Below are 21999 nucleotides of genomic sequence, written 5' to 3'. Positions count from 1 at the left end.
AGGAAGCCAACATGACATCTTTTCTGCTCTTTACCACTCTATGTCACAAGCAAAGATCCAGTCTCTCTCCACTGTCTCCCTCAACTAACCCCAGAGCACATTGCTCCTTTTGTTCTCTGAATTCCTATAGACACTATGTACCACACACTGAGCACCTGATTATATCTCATAATTTCTTCTCCACTGATCCTCTCTTAGACCTTCATAAATTCCACTTAATTTTTTATTTCTCTTGGTGCTGGGCACACTGGAGGAACCTAATATTCATGTGCTGAACCACCAAGCCCCAAAAGGTAAAGAAATCATATTTGCAGAAAAATTCATCTAGAATCCTTGACTTGGTGATCTTTTTAACCCTTTTCCATCAGTCTGATTTAGAACAGGTGTTGATTGTCTCTCTTTTATTCCGATGTCTCAGTTTCTAGCTACATTAATTACTAACCAGTTGTTCCTCTTTTGGAAAGACATCCATTCTTTAATACTTTATGTCTTTACATTTCTTTATAATTATACCTAGCTACTCCATAGGAATGTGCCACATATATGAGAGAATACTCCTTTACATGTAGGAACTTCACTAGACAGAGAAAAGTAGATTCAAAAGATAAGGGCTGGACAGGGTTTGAAACGTGAGACTTAACGCAGTTGAAGGGAGGAGAGTGTATGGTCTCAGGGAGCAGCTCTCTCAGCCAGCAGCCTGGGGAACTGAAATGAGCCATGGGGCTCAGCAAAGGAAGGAGGAAAGTCAGGCCTAGAAGCCATCTTGATAATTTATTTCCTCATTTTAGAGAATACCTCTGGCCCACACTCTTTTTTATAGAGAACAAAGTTTCCCCTTCGAAATCAAAGAGAAGAGTTGGTTTCTATGATTTGTGGTCTCTAGGCTGATAACATGATACACTGTCAGGAATAGAAGATTTCTTCCCTTTATTTTAAAATTTCTTTACCTCAAATGGTCCTCCTATTCTTTTAAATTTGATTAAGTATTCTAATAAAATTTACCCTGTCCATTGAAACAATAACCTCAAATATATGGTTAATTCTTCCTCTAGAATCTAAGCAAGAACAAAAATAAAATAAAAACCTAGCTGGCAAAAACTAAAGAGTACATATTTCATTTCTTCCTTCTTCAGTTCCTTCATTTTTTTCCACCATACATTTATATAGTGCCTATCATGTACCTTCCTCTGTTTTAAGGTGCTAGGAACATAAAGATGAGTAAGACACTCACAAGAAGCTCAAAGTATTGAAGGAGAACAGACAAGTAAATGCCCAAGCAAAATATTACTCTAATAGAGACACCCATACAGTGCTGCTGGGTACACAGGAGGGGTATCTAAACTAGACTGAGGGGGGAGTGGTCAAGGAAAAGGTGGTGTATGAGAGAAATCCAGAATTATGAGTAGATAGGCAAAAAGAGAACTGCATTTGTAAATGGCCGGGGGCAGGGGGGCAGAGAGGAAGAGAAAGGGGGAAAGAGGGAGAGAGAGCACGGGAGGAAGCGGAACAGACGATATAAAGAGGGAGAGGGAGTGAGAATATCTTCCAGCATTAGGGGAAGTGCAAGGTGCTCCAAATACTCTGAGTGTTTGTGGAGAGTAAGTTTGGGGATGAAGGTTATGAAGAGCTGAAAAGAGTACAAAGAGATGAAACTGGAGTGATAAGCAGAGGTGAAAACACAATGGGCCTCAGAAGCCATGCTAAGAAGTTCCCATTTTACCCTCAATAATTAGCAGAATCATGGAAAGATTTTAAACTGTGGAGACAAACACTCAGATCATTCCAACAGTCTTAGAGAATAGAATGGTCATGAAAGAGGCAAGATCAGAGGCAGAGAAATCTGTGCAATGCAGATCGAAAGAAGGGCAGAAATTTAATACCCACAAAGGAGGTAAAAACATAGCTTGGTGATATTTGACTGTGGAGGGAAAGGAGAAGAACAAAATCTAGGTTTGTTGATTTTCAGACGGACTATAGTAGGAGATGGTTACCAGTAGAGGGTAGGTAGGAGCTGATAAATTTAGTTTAGGAAATATTGAGATTGGGATGTCCTGGAGGTTGTTAGGTATACATACAAATCTGGAGTTCAAAAGAAAAGGCAGAACTAAGATAGAACTATGGGAATCATGATATAGGGACTGGTACATACAGTGTCCCCGGAAGAGCACAAAGACTGAGAAAAGAAGAAGACCGAATATGACTTTCCTGGACATGCAGAAAGCAGCACTCAAAGAAGACTAAGAAGGAACAAATTAAGTGGGGAATGGAAAACCAGGAGGGTGGTGCCCAGAGAACCCAGGGAAGAGCGAATTTTACAGATAATGGTGTCAAATGCTGGTGAAAGGTTAAAAAATATAAGGACTCAAATGTGTCTGTGTAGGATGTAAAAATAAAGCAGCCATCAGTACGCGTTTGGAGAATGTTTCAGTGAAGTGGTGGGGACTAAAGCTATATTGCTTGGGTTGATGAGAGAATGGGAAGTAGCAGGGTAGATGCAAAAAGTCTTTCCCTTTTCAAAGAATCACAAAGGCTTCTTAAGAATGAGGAAAAGAAGGATGCCAGTTGTTAGAGGATGTGGGATCATAGAGTTTTGTTATTGGTTAAAATCATTTTGTTAAAATTATTGCCTAATACAAACCCTAGAATACAGGAGGTCTTCAATAAATTTTGAATTATCAATTTGAAAGCCTCCATAACTAATTAACTTCATGAATTTTTCCCCTTTTTAAAGTATATCTATTTTGACTGAGGATCTGCTTTCTACAAGTAATGTTAGAAGTCTTCATGATAAATTTTGTTTTATAAAAAAATGTTTCCTGCTTCAAGATTAGAATAGACATAACACCTTTCTCAAAGGAATTTATCACCAGTGCCTGCAAAGGCAAATGGGTAACACTACATAATTAAAGGGATGATTAAAGGTAGTAAGTTTCACTAAGCAACTCTAGAAATCAAAGATCATATATTTCATGTTTTATCATAACGATACTAGATTATTTCAGGAGTTGCTGATTTAATCACTCATCCATTTCTCAACAATTCTCTTAGTAATATTCCTCAGTTTACAAAATTTGTGCTCCAGAATTAAACTAGAATAAGGGAGTAAGTGCCAAAACCAAAATTAGTCAAGCCATAAAGTAAACAGGAGAGACGTAATTATGATGAATGACTTTAAAATTCAATTACTTTTTTCAGTAATTGCCAAAAACCACCCTCTGACACAGGAATCAAAAATTAAAGATATCAGATATCAAAGGAAGGAATGAGGCGTGTAGAAATCAAATGCTTTTCCTTGGCTCTCACTGTCTTTTTATGGTAGGAGTTATCAAAACAGCATTTGAGGTTCACTCTTTGCAACAGGAGCAAGTATTTTGCCTTTTCTTTATTTTGATGAGTGATTGATAAAAATGCATGAAAACGATTCATTTCTTGGTCTACTTTGGAGTTTGCTCCTAGCTCAGAGCAGATTTTCATATAGCCTAGGGTTAGCCATCCTTTCAACCAGCATTTAATTTAGAACAGATGGACGGAAACATCACATCTCCCCAGAAAGCTGCCACTGGAGCAGGTAGTTTGGCCCTTTTCCCTGAGGTAAATAGGCTGATCTATCAATTAGGCAGCTGTCTGAAAAGTCATTATTGTAATCACTTACCTCTGGAAGTCTTTTTTTTTCCAACCCCAGCAGTGCCAGCCAAGACAGTGTGGGAACAGAATGTGCTGGCACTGACTGAACCGCAGATTCAGAGGGGCACTTACCCAAGCTGGGAGTCGGTGAAAGTGCTTCGCTCAGTAAGCAAGTTCCCGCTCCCTCCTGCTGCCACCTGACCCGCGGTGAGGTGCGTCCTCCTCCCGCTGGCATCCACAGCCATGCCGGGGCCTGTTTCCCTCATGGTGCGGCTGCTGTGGAAGGAGCTCTGGTGCCAGGAGGACCTAAGAGCCCGGTTCTGGGTGACAGGCTGCAGGGGCACCAGGGGCCTGACTTGCCCGGCGACAGGCCCTGAAGTCAGGTAGTTCTCTTTCTCCAAGAGGTTGCCCATGCTGTGACTGGTCGCAGGCCTGGGGTACGTGAGCACTACTGGGTTGACGGCGACCCCGTCCACAACAGAGTCATTCACAGCCCCGTACTGGTACTGTCTACGGAAAGTGTCATAGTGGCGCTGCCTGTTCACGGCACTGGCATGGCTGAAACCAACGATTTCTGACCGAGCGTATCGCGGAGGCACAAGGAGCGTGGATCTCCGGCTTTCTTGGCGCTGCAGAGCGTGGCCAGCCTGGCTCCTCTGGCTATAATGGTAATCGCTGTGAGTGTAGTGAACTCTCTCAGGGCTGCTGTCGGGAGAGATCTCTAGTCTCCTCAGAGGCTGCCTCAAGGACCTTTCTTCCACCGATTTCTGTGAACTGTACTGTGTGGTTCCTCTCCCCCAACGATTTTCATAAGTGGCCGAAGAGCCTGCCTGCACAAGGGAGAAGTAAAGCCCAAATGAGCCATACATCAGTTTTTCTCATTGTTGAAGGCTACTCCAGGACTATTAAAAAATAAGTGCATTCCCTTTGATCCCTTACCCTTCTGGATAAGGACTTATTTAACAAGACTTGGTTTATGTGGGTCATATTTATTTGCACTGGAATTTGATACTGATTAACGTTTCCCATTTTCCGTGGCATCCACACAAAATCAATTTTTTTTGTAATTCATTTAGGAAATGGTAATACTTGGGAAAGATGAACATGAAAAACAATCTAAGGAACTTTGCAATTGTTTTCACGGTAATCTGGTAACTGGGTTACATTCTTTGATATCCTACCTTTAACATGTCATAAGTTTTAGTAACAGGGAAACGCCCTCCAGCAAAATCATTTTCAACCAAGTGTATGTAGTTCAACCAAGTGTAGATTGTAGACATACTCAGGAACACTACTAGTTCGATGAAGATTTCCTGCAATCAAGCATATATTAAAATTATTCAGAATATAAATGGACTAATCAATACTTAAAGACTGTATAACAATAGTATATTGAACTTTTAAATTTAAATTCAAACCATTAAAGCCAATGATAAGTCTTAGATTTATTTTAGGGTTTTTAAATACTGGTTTAGCAACACCCTTGGACATGGCATATGATCAAAGGTTATCACAATATTCTCTACAAACTTTTCAAAATAAGAGTCTAATTTTAAAAGAAAAGGGGAATTCCAGAAGTTGCTTTCTGAGACAGTGGATGGGTTGGTGTGGTCTTTATGAGATTTCACCACGGAAGCTCAGTGACAAAAAGTGGCCAATGACAAAAAGTGCAGAAGGTGATGGTGCAGCCCATCAACCTCATCTTCAGATCCTTGCCAAATAGATCCCGGATTCAGGTGTGGGTCGTTATGAGCAAGTGACTATGCAGACAGTGGGCTCGATCATTGGTTTTGATAGTATATGAATCTCATATTAGATGATGCAGAAGAATTCATTCTAAAACAAAGTCAAGAAAACAACTGGATCGGATCATGCTAAAAGGACATAATATTCTTCTGTTACCAAGTATCTGTCTCCAAACAGAAATGATCAGTGATGGGAAAAGTTGTTGAAAAGGCAATACAGTGTTTTTCAGGTGTCCTTTGTTGGGAGTATAGTTCTAAAATATTTGTTCATAGTTTTGATTACCATTATGTTATTTGTAAATCACCATAAATGGTGTGAGGGCTGTTTTTATTGGGTGAGGAGGGGGAGGGAGGAGAGGGAGAGGAAGAGGGAGAATATTGGAGAAAGAAAATAGAGAAGAGAAAAGGGAATAGAAGGGATAGGAGATTCACAAAACTCCAATAAATGTTTGTTTGTTTACAATGCTAAAGATTTGGGAATCCTTCATTGATTTAGGTGGTAAAGTTCAATTTCTTAAGTAAGTGTTCCCAGGGCAGGAACTTTGAACTTCTTGTAACGTGTAGGTGAAGGCAATAAATATAATGGCAACTCAACACTACTAGACAGAACAACAAGGTGGGTCAGAGAGATTAAAGAAAAAATGGTTCAATAAAAAAAGGTCAAGGCTAGGTTTGAGGTATTTGGTATGTGAGTTTGACAGTAGAGATAATCTACCTCTATACTACAAATAATTGTGATATTTTTGGAATCAGATGGCTCATTCTTTATTTGGTGGTCTAACAGCCAGCCCACGCTCATGCAAACAGTAGGAGATCCCCCTTCCTGTTCAGCTTTGTGGGGCTTACAGAAATTCCCAATTGATGCATGTCTCATACATCTTAAAACATTCATCTTTGAGGAAGGGTTGGCAGTAGACAGTATTGTGTCCACCTTCTATCTCTTTTATTCTCTCAGCTCTTATTTTTTTCTACTTTTCTAATCATGCTCTGAATTATTAAAAAAAAAAAAATTAGTCTAATCAAAATAATTAAAGATCTCCAAAACCTAGGTAATTTCTAGCTCCCTACTTTTAACCAAAATTTCTTTTTCTTTCATGTAGCATTTTGAAAGAAATCCTAGAAAAAATACTCAACTCTTCTAGGCTTCAGAGATTCATGAAAGATGCCAAGGATAAAATAACACCCGCAGCCCCTTTCCAACATGAATGGAACATACCAACATAGGTTCCCAACAAATTGTTGTAAAGTCAAAATTTCAAAAGACTAACAGTAGGGGGGATGGGGTGAGAATTGTTGCTCCCAGAAGAGCTGAAAAGCATGAATCAATCTCATGTGTCCTTGTCTCTGGAGCCAAGCAATCTGGCTGGTAAAGAATTTCAGGGCTCAAGAATTCCTGGGGGAAGGCAGCAAGTAGGCTTGTGACAGTCATGTAAGGGCCAGAGAAGTTGAGTTAAGCCAGGCATCTTCTGTTTCTAGGGGACTGGTTTCTCCACAAGGGCTGGCGAAAGGTCTTGCAGTCCCTTAATTTTTAACCCGTCAGAAAATGCCTAATACCTGTATTTTGAATGAGGTAAAGGAATCTTCTCTTCAACTCCAAAGCAAAAGTTGTGAGAAACTTTGAGGACTCAATGTCGATGCCTGGTTGAGTCTCCCACCTGGGTAGCCATTAATCCTCAACACTGTACCCCCTTCTCTCCCACCCACCCCCAATCCCCAGGCTGCCAGGAAAGCAAGGCTGCAAAAGAGCAGCCTTTGTGAGAAAGGAGTCTAGGCTGGACACGTCCAGGGAACATCCAGGCTCTAATCTTGAAGGGTTGGGGACCAGGGTGCCCTTGTCACTGGAGATGTGGGGGAAAAGGGTGGGAAGGGGAGGGGAGATAGACAGGTGAGTGTTTATACACCCCCCACCCTCAGCCCCACCCCCAATACAAAATAGGCCTTTTCTACAGAGGTTGTGGCTGGGCAGAATTTTATTAGTTGGCTGAGACGTAAGAAACCAAATTTACTGTCTTTAAAATGTCATTTAGGGGTATCCATGTTCAAAATTTTAGAATGTATGAAAACTGAATATATTAAAGTCAGAGACAATTTAAAATATGTAAATACTAATGGTGATGATAGCAGGAACCATTAATTTCTATTACTCTATAATAAAATGGCAAGGAGACTTCGGGGAAAGATGATTGAGTAGGGGGCTGCAGTGTTCGTTCTTCCTTCAAAAATAGCTAGTGGACAGGCAGAAACTGAAACAGCTCTGGGGCTATGGAGACCAGTATCACAAAGCATCCAGGGAAGAGCCAGATGAAGAGGTTGACACTGCAGTAAAAACCATGAGTAAACTGCTCAGCAGCCACTGCTGGTGCCCACCCCCCTCTCAAGGCCAATAGGCTGGTGTCCAGTTCCTAGCTAGCTCCTGTGGATGGAGAGGGAGAGAGGGACCTGGAAGCCCTCTTCCCCAAGAACAGTGGGGGTGGGGAGGGTGACCGAGTACTGATCATGGCTCTTGATTGGTGAGTTTAGATCGCTGGATCCCTGCTCTGAATTGCTCTTTCAGCCCACCCCAGACAGGGATGGCTGCACCATTGTTTCAACCCTGCCCCACCCCCCACCCCCCCCTGACAGAGGCAAAAGTAGTGAAGACTCAAAGAACAGGGCCTATGTAGGGCTGTGGGGAAAAGTTTGCTGAAGCACACCATCTGCTGTGCGGGCCAGGAAAGTGCAGCTTCGGGGAGCCATCAAAAAGACTTTTTGGTGTCTTTCCCGACCCTCTACCTAGGGCTCTTTGGAACTGGTCTGCACCCCCTTTGTGGATCCCTGGTCCAGTTTTGGCTGGAAAATACTGACTTGGGAAAGTCTTCTCTACGGTGACCCTCCTCCTAGACTTTGCCCTCCAGGCAAAAGCAGCTAGAGGCAATGAAAGGAGAGTTAAAAAAAAAAAAAAATATATAGAGGCAAAACAAAACAAACAACAACAAAAAACCAGAAGAGATCAAGATTCCCAGAGAAGGAACAGAGGAAAAGAAGCTTTCCCCTAGGGATGAAACAATTGCACAAACAGTGCAATCTTTAAAATTGTACCACAAACCCAGGCAAGAATCAGATGTAGAAGAGCTGAATAAAAAGCTGATCAAACATGGATAATTCTAAAGATCTAGAATAAATTGAACCAAGTGTCAAAGAAGAGCCTCAACACAAAGCTAATCAACAATAAAATTCAGAGAGACGCTGTCCTTCAGAATAAGCTCATCAAGATAATCAGATGCCTAGACATTAGCAAAAAATTACAAGCCATGTTAAGAAACAGGCCCAGTCAAAGGAACAAATTTAAACTTTGGAAGAAACTCAGAATTTGGAACTAATCAAAGATGCTTAAATCAATTCAAGGAGATGAAGTAAAATATGGCTAAAGAGATAAAGGATATTAAGAGGACACTGGATGAGCATAAAGAAGAAATTGAAAGTACGAATAGAAAAATAACAGAATTTATGGGAATGAAAGGCACAGTAGAAGAGATTAAAAATATCTGAGAGACATACAACAGCAGGATTTGAAAAGGCAGAAGAAAGAATCAGCAAACTAGAAGACAGGAGAATAGAAATCTCACAGATAGAAGAATAGAGAAAAGAATGGGAAAAATTGAGCAGGGTCTGAGGGAACTGAATGACAGTATGGATCATACAAACATACACGTAATGGGAGTCCGGAGGAGAAGAGACGGGGAAGGGAGCAGAAAGAATATTTGTGGAAATAATGGCTGAAAACTTCCCAACTCTTAGGAAAGACAGAAACATACATGTCCAAGAAGCACAACATACTCCAAATAGAATAAATCCTAATAGACCTACTCTAAGACACATACTAATCAGAATGTCAAATCCCAAAGATAAGGAGAGAATCCTGAAAGCAGCAACAGAAAAGCAAGTCATCACATACAAGAGAAAAGTAATAATTAAGTGCCGATTTCTCATCAGAAACTACAGAGGTGAGAAGGCAGTGATAAGATATATTTAAGGTACTGGAAGAGAAAAACTTGCAAGCCAGAACTGTCCTTCAAAAATGAAGGAGAGTTTTAAATATTCACAGATAAACAGAAACTGAAAGTCTGCTGATAAAAGACCAGCCCTACAAGACATACTAAAGGAAGTTCTACAGGCTGAAAAGAAAAGACAGAGAGAGAGATTTGGAGGAGACTGTAGAAATGAACATTAAGTAAGGGTAAGTAAAAGGGTAAAAAGAGAGACCAAAAAAGATATGACATATAAAAACCAAAGGATAAAATGGTTGAAGTACTGCCTTTAGAGTATTAACATTGAATGTTAATAAATTAAACCCCCCAATCAAAAGATACAGGATAAAAAAAAAAAAAAAGGTATGATCCATCAAAATGCCTCCTACAAGATACTCACCTTAGACCCAAGGACACAAATATGTTGAAGGTAAAAGGGTATAATAAAATGGTAGATGATGATAGGTGCAATTTTAGGAATCCAAGCAAAATTTCTGCCAGTGGGGATTCCTCTAGCCCATTATCACCTGCAGAATTATCCTGCTCTACTTCCAGGGGCAGGTAGATATTATACAAGGACAGTCAATAGGGAACCAGCAGTGCCACATTTAGGCTAAATCTTTGGATAGGATTTAATTGAAACAGTGTATCCTATCAAAATAGTTAATCAGTGAGAACTAAACTGTTTACTTGCTTTAAATTGCAAAGAGATTAATAGTCAGGCTTGAACTCCAGATTCTTCTTTTCCACTGGTCTCTGAATGCATGGTGGCTTTTATGACATTGTCATTTATTAAGAGCTCTGGAGGGAATATTATCATAATTTTTGACAAGAGGACCAAAACAATCATTCTCTCTTTCCTCTAGAACCTTTTCCTGGGCAACTCCAAATACTCTGTAAATATTAATTTTTCTGCACACATAATCCTTATAAGGAAGTTTTCCCTTCAGTTTTCAGATGAATGAACTGAGACTGATTTAATGATTCCCAAATAACTACAAGATAGTTAGTAATAGGGAAAAAAAATAAGATTGGCTGTTTAAACCGTGGACTCTCTTCACAAAGAATATATATGCAAGAAAATAAGTAACATCTGATATTCACCTTGCAGGTGCCACACTACATGGTTTCTCTTGTTAAAAGACCAGTCTCAAACAACAATAATGCAGTCTAATTTGCCTAGCATTCATGAGTTTGAGATCAGGATGGTGGATTAAAGGTGAATTAACAGTTGTGTTCTAAGATTTTAAAAAAATTTTGGACTGGGTAGAATAAAAAAAGATAAATTTTAATCAGGATGGAAATTACTCTCTATAAGGCAAGTCATTACTTTCTGTTCAACCAAGAATAAAATACATAATAAATATATGACTACTTAATCTATGTAAGTAACTATGCTATGTCCTCCAAAAATAGAAACAAGGATGCAAACAAAAAGATATTATAAACACAGGTGCATCCTGGTTTAAATAAATCCAACATGAAAATTTAGATTTACTAACATGGAAAATTAGGGCATGTTTATATTTTGAAGGATTTGTTTACTTCACAAAAGGAGATAGGTATCTTCCCTAAGTCAAAGAAATCTGAAGACTTGGTCTTGAGCCCCGGCTCTACTACTTTCTGTGTGTCTGCACAAATAAATTAAAAGCTTCAGTTTCCCCATAATTACAGCTACTAACAGGGTTGCTGAGAAAGAGTTTTACTTGCAAAAGCATACATTCAAATGCTCTTAAAATTGTAAAGCAATATGCAAAAAATGAGATGGTTTTTAAAACAGAAATCGAGTCATAAAAATTTGTTTTTCACACTTTTTTCATGAAGTTATCTGTTCTGGAAAGAGGGGTAGAGTAGTGTGTATGCTTTAATCTACATTTCATGGTATCTCAGAATTTTTATTCAGGTAAGTTTATCAGTGGTGTTGACACTTTCTGGTTGTTTTTGATTGACCCAGCCACTGAGGATGACTAAGACATTACTGTGGCTATTCCAGCCATTCATTTGTACTGTGCATAGAGGGCTTCTGAAGTTTCTTAAAGAAGTCAATGATTTATTATGGAATAGTTCAAATGAATATTAACTCATGCAACATTATCCAAGCATTTTCTTTTAAGAATTCCATGAATATTTTATGGAGCTCACTTTAGGGGAAATGAAGTAGGTGGCTGCAGCATAACTCCTCCTTCCATTCTCTCTCCTTAAAATAACAAGCAAGTCAAAGCAATTGCTCAGAAGATTGTGGAGATATAGTCCTCACAGCATAATATAATTTTCCCCCTTTCCTAGTCTGAATGTTAATCTGAATGACACAATCCCTAAGCAGCAGTTTGGGGGGAAAATACCTTTGTCTCTGGTCATCTATGCAATTATTGTCCAAAATAATGGATTATTGTTATGGTTAAAAATATTAAATTGATTTCCATAATCACAGTTTTTTTCTTTTAAAAGTTTTGTGAGCAGCTTGATTACCTTGTTGATTAAATTTAATACAATTATTAAACCAAACTGACAAGATGCAGATTGTGACTACACTATCTGCATCTATGGGCCTATTTTTTTTTAAATCAACTATAGCTCCTCTTATAGTTACAATGTAAATAGGTGATAGAGAACTGCTAAACAAATAAACAATCTTTGTATAACCTGCTTCAGAGGAGCATCTTATCTTTTGAGCTTCTAGAACTCTGTGAAGGTGGTTAAACAGTGATTTGGTTCACAGTGAGTTCTAAAAGGAGACCTTCTGGGGAAGGTATAAGAAGAGTTTTCTACAAAATCTGGTGCAGATAAATATATGCCTAGGAATCGGGTGTTTAAATGCTACATTTGATTGTGCTAACAAGCAGCTGCTTTTCTACTGTGTGATTCATAACGGGCTTTTTGGTGGAAAGGGAACCTGCCCATCTAAAAGCTATCATCTTCCTGTTTTTGGTCTCTCCACAGTAAGCTCTAGGTGACAGTAGCTGTAGGTGACAACAGCTCCCTTCTCTTCAGATTTTAGAAAGATTTAGACTTAACTTCTTCCATTGGAGTAAAATTGGGAGCATGTTACTACAGGTGAGGCAGGGCATCTTGAAACGTATTAGAAATTTTTAACAGCAATTCATATTTAAATGGTTCCTTGGGGGTCCTTTGATAACAAAATTAAGAGCTTAAAAGTAACCACGATGGTAAAGTTTTGGTAATGGATGATGATTATGGTAGCACAACAGTGTGAACATAATTAATGGCACCGAATTATATACTTGAATGTGGTTAAAAGAGAAAATTTTAGGTTGCATATATATATTATTAGAATAACTTTTTAAAAAAAATAGGTCTGTACAACACAGTGAACCCTATTGTAAACAGCAGACTATTGTTAGATAGTACAATTATAAAAATAGGCTTTCATGAACTGTAACAAATGTACCACACTAAAGCAAGGTGTAATAATAGGGTCGTATATGGGAATGCTGTACTTTATGCATGATTTTTCTGTAAACCACAACTTTTCTAACGATAAAAAAAAGTAACCATGAAACATATGAGAATCCATCAAGAACCATACATCAACACTCCTGAATTGGTGAAGCGTTTTTTTGTTGCTATGTGTGGTTGTATAACACAAGGACTCATTTTTGCAGACACACATTTAAAACACAACAACAACTTCTTTTATCATCTTCTATTCTTACTCTAGAAGAAAATGACCGGGTATTTATGGAACCCAAAATTCTCTACTTTGCCTACAACCCTGGGAGGTACTTGCTAGAAAACGAGTAGAATTTGTTGGTTTTGAGAACTATGATGAAGAATTTTTTCAAAGCAGATCAAAGTCTAATGTTTTGCATTATTGAAAACTGAATTAAAAAGTAGTACAGTGCTATTCATCGTGACTAGTTAAAACAGCTCACATCATCAACCATGAGAAACAATTCAGTATTGCGTATAGGCTGGAAAGTGTATGTGGGTATGAGATCTTCCAAACTTGAATATGTGAGGGTGAGACCAGCTCTCCTGGGAGAATTGGCCACAGCTCCATGTGCACGTGAGTGATAAGTCAATGGACATTAACAAACACACAGCCAACCAACCAGCCTCCAGCAGGTTTCATTTCTCAGGAGTGCCTTAAGAAGTCCGAGAACTATCCATTGATACACAGTTTATGACATGGGGGGGGGCGGAGGGGGCAGGAGGTGTGTAATTCTCAAATTATTGCTATAGATAAGCACAATAATGCACATAAACAGGCCTTTTAGGTGTCTATATCATATATTTTGAGTAGTTAGAATACGGTTATTTTGATTCTAAACTGGTAACTAGCAGGATGACAAAAGACTAAGTAGTTACATGCTGGGGGTTTTCTAAATCGATGAGTTCCTGTGACATGTCTCCTTACTTTGGCATTCCTGCCAACTCATCTGTTAAGATATAATGTAATGACTTACTTGTAAGACTTCAGAACTGCAGTGACAAGTATCACATTGATACAAGTAATGGTCAAAAAGGTAAGTTTATAAACTCACAAATAAATATTTTTTTGCTTTAAAAAATTCACCCCAGGTTTTCTTTAAAATGACTCTCAAGTTATTAAATTTCCACTGCCTCTCACTTGCCACAAGTAACTTCTTTTTTCCCAACAGATTTACTGTTGCTGGCCCTTCCCCTTGAATTCCACCCCTTATACCTCTGCCAAAGGTATTTTCCCTAAATCCCTGCATTTTTCATGTTTGCCCATGCTTAAACACTTTCTATGACTCAAAATTTTCAGATTCTTGTATTTGCATTCAAGATCTCCCTCTGCAACAGGGGTGGAAGAGTGGGGTAAGGGAAGCACCCTATAAGAGGACACAACTGAACTGAGTTTTGCAGGGAAGGTAAGAGTTAACTAGGCAAAGAAAAGGGAGGGAGGACTGAGAGAGGACAAGGGGGGAAGGTGGATAGGAATCCCAAACAAGATAAATTGCATGTGTCAGTGCAGTGGGGACTTGAGGGTGGAGGTGATAGGGATGAAGTTTGAGAAGCTGCAGGCATGGGATCATTAAGAACTCTGGATGCCACAACGAATGAGGATTTAACTCAGGCAGATTAACAGCAAGAAACTGAAGGAATTTAAATTGGGAGATGATGTGAGATTTTAGAAGGAATTTTCTAATTTGGTTATGATCTCTTTGGCCAATTAATACTGCAAGCCTAATGCTGACTATTGCAAGATGTGGGTTCTTTTAATGGTGAGCTGTATTTTCAAATGTCATGGTTCTTTTTTGCAAATATGCATTCTAATCTAGGCCTACATATTGGGCTCCCAAGCTCTTCTTTGTGCACTGTATAAACACTACAACTGCTTTTATGTTCAATACCTAATCACCATAAACGGCATTACACAAAAGATACACAATAGATTTTTTTTTAATATTTCTAATATATCAGGATCTGAAATTGTATTTATTGTTCTTACTCTGATAAATCATGGAAGCAAGGTGGCTCATACTAACAGACTAACTTTTCCCCTACTGTACTGTCTCTTCCCCTTTACATCACTGCCTTTTACTGTTTACTTCCTCAAGAAGGATTTGGTGGTTATGTCTTCATACCACTGTGTATATGGGTAAAATAGCTGGAGCCCAATATTTCTCTCAGAACTTTATAATTTTAAATTTTTGAATATCATCTGCAGTGGAACAAATGATCTATTATAGACCACATTAGTCAAGCCTGATTTACAAATTCCAGAGGTTTTAGCAATATATTAGTTGTTATATTTCATTAATATCACAAATAGGTTGCCAATAATGTGCGTGCTTTCCAAACAAAAAAGAAATCAAAGATCTTTAATAACGTCTACTTATCAGACCGAAAATTCAATTATCTTGGTATAATTTAATGTTCAAGTATATCTGAATATAATGTTAATAACTAAATCCCTAATTTAGACAAGAGAAAAAAGTTTTTAAAGCTGATACGCAAAACAACTTTACAAGAATGAGCCAATGTGAATGGATACCTAGAATATCTAATTCAAGTGAGCTACACTCTGTTCCTATGATTGGAACCACCAGTGTCAGGCATAGATAACATTAATGGAGTCTTATAAAAAGCCTATGTGAATAGTCTTCCCTTTAAGGTAATTTCTCACATCTTAATCGGTAGCACATAGAGCAATGGACTTTTATAATCAAACCTTGTTATTCTCGGTCTTTGTGGTTTCATACAGTTTCAGCGATTTTGAAACATCCCTACCACATCCTCATACACACACACACACACACACACACACACACACACACACACACTCAGTAAAAGAGGTGTTCTCACCATCTCCAGGAGTGTGAAGCTTTTTTTTCTAATCATCATTTTGTTAACATTCTATTTCCTTTGACTAATTATAATCAGAAGAATTTCTTTAAAAAGGCTCATGTGCTTTTTTTGTACTTACTTCAATCAATCTGCTAGACACTGAATAAAAATTGGTCCTTGGGTGATATTAGGCAGATAAGAGGTACATTAAATCCAGGGGCACTACTGACACTGATACTCAGAGCAGCATGGCCTTGCTCTTTTTTTCCCTTCCCTGGTCACTCCTACTTTCTTAATGACCAGTCACCTCACTCTCATAACTGCTTCATAATCTTCATTCTGGAATTCCTATTTGGCAAAGAATTCAAACAGCATCTGAACAATGTCTAAGGTTTTCCTCCAGTAACACCTATACTGCCTTTTTGCTACTGATAGCCAAATTTCAGTTTTTTCTCCAGAATTCCCTCCACAGATATTCAGGGTTGCTTGGCCAGGGAAGCCATCTGAACAGCATGCTTCTAGTTTTTCTGGTGGATTTCCAAAGAAAGTATAAATTGCACTAGGATGCTGCTCACTGTGTTTTATAAATATTACATACAACTATTTTAAATATGACTTTCTTCCTACTTAGGTACTCCCGGGGGATAGGGAAACTGTGTAATAAGGGGAAGTAGTAGTACTTTCAAGAGGCATAATAAATAGGATATGGGCACTTTTAATTTTTCCTTTAGCTAATACTGCCAATTCTTAAATGTCTTCTCTGTGACATTTATAAATGGATTTTAAAAAATCCCTGCAATACAGGCTCATTTCACAACTCTGTTATGCACCTCTCACCACCCCCAAACCCCTAAGAGTTAAATAGCCAACTTCAAAATGTTCCATAGAGTTTAAAAGAACAGCAAGTTACTGCATGGTTTACTGTGAAAAAACCACCTGCCTATACTAATGCTTAGAAAGAAACTGAAGGGTTAAAGACTCTGGCAGGGTACTTATCAATGAATCATTCAAATTTATCTCATCTTTTGTTTGTAGCAGATAATCTGCTTCTTCAACCTACAAGTATGTCAACAATTCAGAATTCTCCAGGGCCCTGGAGTTAAGAGTAGTTAGCACCAGGGTTATCCCTTCCCAGAATCTGTGTCCATAGAGGAGCCTTTCCAGAGCAGCACTGTTTCAACAATTGCTTGTCTGTTTCAACTTTAGAGACAAAAGTTGACAATACAGAAATACTCAAAACAATACTCACAACCACCATGAGCCCCCAGACTCTTTCAAAGAAATTTAATTAAACAACACACACGGACCACCCCAAGTAATTCTCCCATGGAGGGTCAATGGTAAATTCCTTTGAAGCCGATTTCCTTTCTGAGTTTCAGAAAGCTTGGAGGCTTTCAAGTAAGCAAGTGTTGTTTGCTACCCTATCTCTCCAGCTGACTTGCACTTCTGCCGGGTGTATTTCAGTGCTGGGACGCTGCTGCTGTAATCAAAATATTTTAAACACTTTGTTCCTTAGTTGGAAGAGCCACTCAAGTAGCTGCCCTAAGCATCAGGGCAGAAGCATCCGTTCTACCATACCAACTCGGTGAACTATGAGATATTCATGCTGTTTTCCTCCCAAAATGTTCTTCCTCCAAACACCTTCCTAGGTCCAATCCTATTGAACTTTTGAGATCTAAAATAACAACTCTTCTATGAAGATTTCCAAAATTCCCTTCAGCTACAAGTAACTTGTACTTCCAAATTCCATAATGTGTCACCACTTCTTCTTTTTGGTCGCTTACCACTTTTTATTTGGATTGTTTTTCTTGGATTGAAAAAGAAGGCCTTTTTCAGGCTTAAAGCAAGCAGTCTGTGTTCATTTCAGCCTGCCCAGTGCCCTGCATGAACACCCTCAACCGACAGGTGCTGAATTCACCAAGCAGCTGATGTGCTGTATTGTAGAGGACAGAAAAAGCGTAGGTTTGGGACTAAGCACCAGTTTATTGAAGGAAAGACCTAGATCAAATCGAAGCACATTTAATTGTTCATTGTGTGATCATGTGCCTCGGTTTCTTCATTAGTGTAATGGATCCCCACATCTATCTCATATAATTGTTTTAAGATCTCTGCAGAGACTGCATATGACTGATGGTGCTAAGTGCCATATAGGAAAACAAAAGCAGAGTAAGTGGGATGGGGAAGCTTGGGAAAGAGGAGTGTGAAAGAGAGGAATGTTATCTAATGTAGGGTTGTCAGTGAAGATTGATTAATTCTTCAAAGAAAAGAAAGGTCAATAAGCAAAAATAAAGAAACCATTAAGGAAAAGGTAAAAACAATTTTAAAAGACCATTCCTCAGGGTCAAAGACAACTGAAATGTAAAGAATTAAATAACTTTGGAAGAGTTTCCCCTCAATCTTACCTTAAATATTATACCTTTACCCAACACTCACCTGAGATTAAAAAAAAAAAAAAAAAAAAAAATCCTCAGGAAATGCAGAAAAGAGAGAAAGTGTGGTACTAAAAGGAAATTAGCATGGCAGGACCGACCAGAGATGCCACAGAGAGACTTAAGGTCTAAGAAATCCCACTTTATATTAATAATCAAAAATTTAACTAAGAAATCCCACTTTATACTAGTAATCAAAAACTTTAACTATGTAATCATGAATGGTTAAAAAATTCAGGTTTAGGCATTTAAATACCAGTTCTGCCACTTACTATCTGTGGGAATTTGAGTGTTACTTAAGTACTTAGTTTTCTCATCCGTAAAATGGGGATTAAAATACCCACTTCAGAAGTTTTTTGAAAACTTTAATAAAATGAATGCAAACAACATAGCCCAATTCTTGGCACTCAATAATGTAGCTATTATCATTAAATCATTAAAAATCTTTTTTTTTTTTTTAAGCTTTCACTTGTGTAAATACTGACTGCCTGTTTCTTAGGACTGTTTTACACAAATTGAAAACAGAAGGGCCACCCAAATTCTGCTGCTTTAAACCTGTGGTCTGGCCTGCTGGCATTTTTCTTCTCCTAATGGATTCTACATTCTTCACTGCCCAAGTTACTTCCTAGGGAAACAAACATCATACGATACAAACTTATTTCCCTATCTATTTAACTGCCCAATTTCTTTCTTCTCCTATTTTCTATTATAAACCTACAGTATTTTCATAATAAAAATATATTAAACAACTAAAATGAGAGTTACTGTATCATTCTGATCACCTGACTTGGGTGCGGGAGAAAACGATATCTAATGTTCTCTTATCTTCACAAATGGCTTGTCATCTCCAACTTCTCTTATCAATCACTAAAATAATTTTTTTTAAGCCCTTTCACCTCCGGGGTTTAAATTTTTTGAGGGCCCAGCCCTGCCCCAGGGTACGCCCGAGGGCGGGGTGGCGAGCGCTCAGAAGCTGGGCGCAGGGAGTCATCGAGGCTGCTGTGGAGCCCACCAAAGTCCCCTCCTCCTCCCCTTCCTCCGCAGGACCGTGTGGTTATTCCCTGGCCCAAAGCCTCCTACCCAACGTGATCACTTTCTAGGTTAACCACTCGCCCCATACAATGGGTGGAGAACCCCGAAGTACCTGGGAGAGGCACCACAATCCCAATTTACAGCTGTAGGGAGCACCAGTGCTTCTTACATACTTTCACGCCTTTCTCTTTTTTTCACGATGTTTATGGGGTTCACAGACTCTTCTAAAAATCTAATAAAAGCTAAGGACGCCTTCTCCCGGAAAAATGATCTCACCAAAATTCTGTATAGACTTTCAAAGTGTTTACAGACCCCCTAAGCTTCCAGGTTAAATCCCCCTGTACCAGCTAGGGGTTGGAGAGGGGGGTGAGGGCAGGTCACGCAAGAGGTGAAAATATTGGCCTTAATTATTTAACATACGAATTACATGTGCATTTAATATACATAGATACATAAAGGAAAAAGCTTAAATAGATTATGGAGAAAAGAGTGCTTTCTCCAACTAGGCTGTTCTGACTCCGGAGTCGCCAAGGGTCACACAAAAGAGCCGCGAGCAACAGGTGGGCACCCCCAAGAAGCAACAGGCCGATGAGGGTGAGAGAAGGACAGGAACAGGGGGCGAGTGGCAGGGTCGGTGCGGCGCAGGGAAATGGCGCGGCTCCACTCACCGCTGCCGGTGAAGTTCCGGCCCCTCCGGGCCAGGGTCTGCTGCACCTGCTCCTGGATCCGCAGGCTCTTGGCCGCCTGGCCACTGAGGCCGCTGCTCCCTGCGAGCTTCAGCTTGGCCTCGGAAGGCAGGGCCAGGCTGGAGCTGTCCAGTTGCTCCAAAATCTGCTGACCTAACACGGTCCGGATGTAGCCACACTCAGCTGGGGAGCCGGGGGCTGCCATGGGGCCGGAGGGGCGACCGATCCGCTCGCCTGCCGCGGTACCTACGGGAAAAGCCGCCGCGGATCTGGGAGAGCAGGCTGGATCCCGGATCCACCCTCTGGTCCCGCCTCGGCGCCGCCCCGGCCCCGCCTCCCACGCTGGTGTGTGGTCTGGGCCCGGGAAAGCGCGGCCTCGGGATCTCGGCGCCCAGACGCGAGTGAAGGGGCGAAGCTCGGGCCAAATGCGCGCACTCGGAGCGGGAGCGGGAGCGGAGCCGGCCGCGCGCGCGGACACCTGGCGCGTTGGGCCCGCCCGCGCGGAGGCGGGGAGGCGGGGAGCCGGGCGCGGCCTGCCCGGGGTCAAGCACGCACTCATAGTGGTGTCCCATCCCGCCTGCCAGGGCCGCGCCCCTCTCTGATTGTCTCGCCCGGCCTCGGCCCAGCCCTTGCAAACGATGCGATTTCCGTTTGATTGCGGGAGGGCCCGCCGGGCAGGTGCGCCCTGGAAAGTCACATCTGTTCTTCGACTGAGGTTTGCTGCCTCTGGGATCCCCGAGTGAGCAGTTTATCTGGTTCGTCAGGCTCTGCCAGACCGTTCGAAGCGTTTCGTTGTTTTCTGGCCCTGAGGGTGAGAAAAGTCTATTTGGTCAAGCGGAAAGGGCAGTACAGGGGAAATTTGCCGAGAAGATGAAATACGTGAAATAAAACACTTTTCAAAAGTTTTTATTTTCCTTAGTACAACTTCAAAGGCTATGTACTTTTTACACAGATGCAGTCCCAGAAACATATGTTCTTCCTCATCGAGAGCTTCTGTTTTCTCTTGCAAAAACACAAATTGTACCCAGTACACTCTTTCTCACCCACTCCTCTCATACGAACACACCCACTCAGAGAAACTCCAATGAGAGGCGCTGCGGAAGAGTAGTCTTTTAATAAGGTGATACTTTTTCATAGCCCTGCTAACGTTGATTAAGTCAATGTTTATGACAGTCTCTTTGTACGGAGCCCCCCTGAAAAGGACCCCAGAGTTTCAATCGCATCTTCCACAACTGAAACTTATCATGCTATTAATTATGTTTCACACGCAGCAGAAACTCAGAACTCAACAGAAGGGGTCCTTGACCTCAAAGTTTACCAACCCAAGCCACTTGTCTTGATTTTCCTCTTCGGACTTGAGAGGCAGAAAGCAAAACATCTTTCCCTTGTATGAAGTATGATAATCTTCCCTTTGATTGCTTGGGTTTGTATGTTCACTTTCCCTCAAATCACTCAATTGCAAAACTCCACTTTCAGGGTTGGAGTGGCTGGAGAACACAGCTTCTCCCTTTGCCATTTCCCCCCCCATACCCTTCCACCCTTACAGAAACTCTTAATGCACAGGTATCTGGCTTCTCTTTTTATATGAGCTCCCAGAGAGACTGAGGAGGAAATCAAAGGGCTAGAAGCCTGGACAATCAAATGGTGACAATTCTGTCACCTTTTCTCAGCAGGTCACATGGCTAAGGTCATGTGGAATATACTGCTTCACTGGGAACCATGTGGATAGTAGTTCTTGGAAGCTGGTTCCCTTCCCAGCAGGCCCAGTCTTTAGGTAAATTCCCACCTTTTGAAAAGCTCAATTATTTAGCCAAGTATAAACATCCAACCCTGATTCTGAGATATAGCTGGAAAGACAGGTGTAAACTGCAAGAAGGGTAAGTGCTGATAAAGACTTGGAACAACAAACTGGTTTCCTGTCCCCCTCCTCCTTCCTCACCTTTCTTCTTGCCTCTTCATCTTTGAAACATGATTTCAGGGTCTGCTGGGGTTTCCCTTGTTTGTTTGTGCCTGGAGAGACAGGACTTACAAGTCAGCTCTGCCTCCATCTAGATCTCTTAACAGGATTTATTTTAATGAGCCAGACTTCATTTATTTATTTTTTCTCTCCAATTAATTGTTTTCTTTTTACGTGTGATGTTGCACTGGATTATCCTATTTGATGTGTACTGACGCTGAGCATGTGGAAACATTATTGGGT

General features: G+C 40.4%; 1 protein-coding gene and 1 pseudogene across 1 annotated transcript in view; one reads left to right on the top strand and one right to left on the bottom strand.

The window, feature by feature from the left end:
• Nucleotides 1-20229, bottom strand: part of PKP2 (plakophilin 2) — a 102970-nt gene extending 82741 nt beyond the window's left edge. Inside the window, 4 exon segments of the mRNA XM_037846919.1 lie at nucleotides 3757-4454; nucleotides 4806-4889; nucleotides 4891-4937; nucleotides 19782-20229. Coding sequence (XP_037702847.1) covers nucleotides 3757-4454; nucleotides 4806-4889; nucleotides 4891-4937; nucleotides 19782-20004 — 1052 coding nt within the window. The 5' untranslated portion in view covers nucleotides 20005-20229.
• LOC119541582 lies at nucleotides 5241-5576 on the top strand (annotated as a pseudogene).
• Nucleotides 20230-21999: the final 1770 nt, after the last annotated feature.

This window comes from Choloepus didactylus, chromosome 8 (genome assembly GCF_015220235.1).
Source record: "Choloepus didactylus isolate mChoDid1 chromosome 8, mChoDid1.pri, whole genome shotgun sequence".
In the NCBI taxonomy this organism is placed as follows: Eukaryota; Metazoa; Chordata; class Mammalia; order Pilosa; family Megalonychidae; genus Choloepus; species Choloepus didactylus.
Note: the sequence above shows the minus strand (reverse complement) of the source record. Positions and strands in the feature narration are given on the sequence as shown.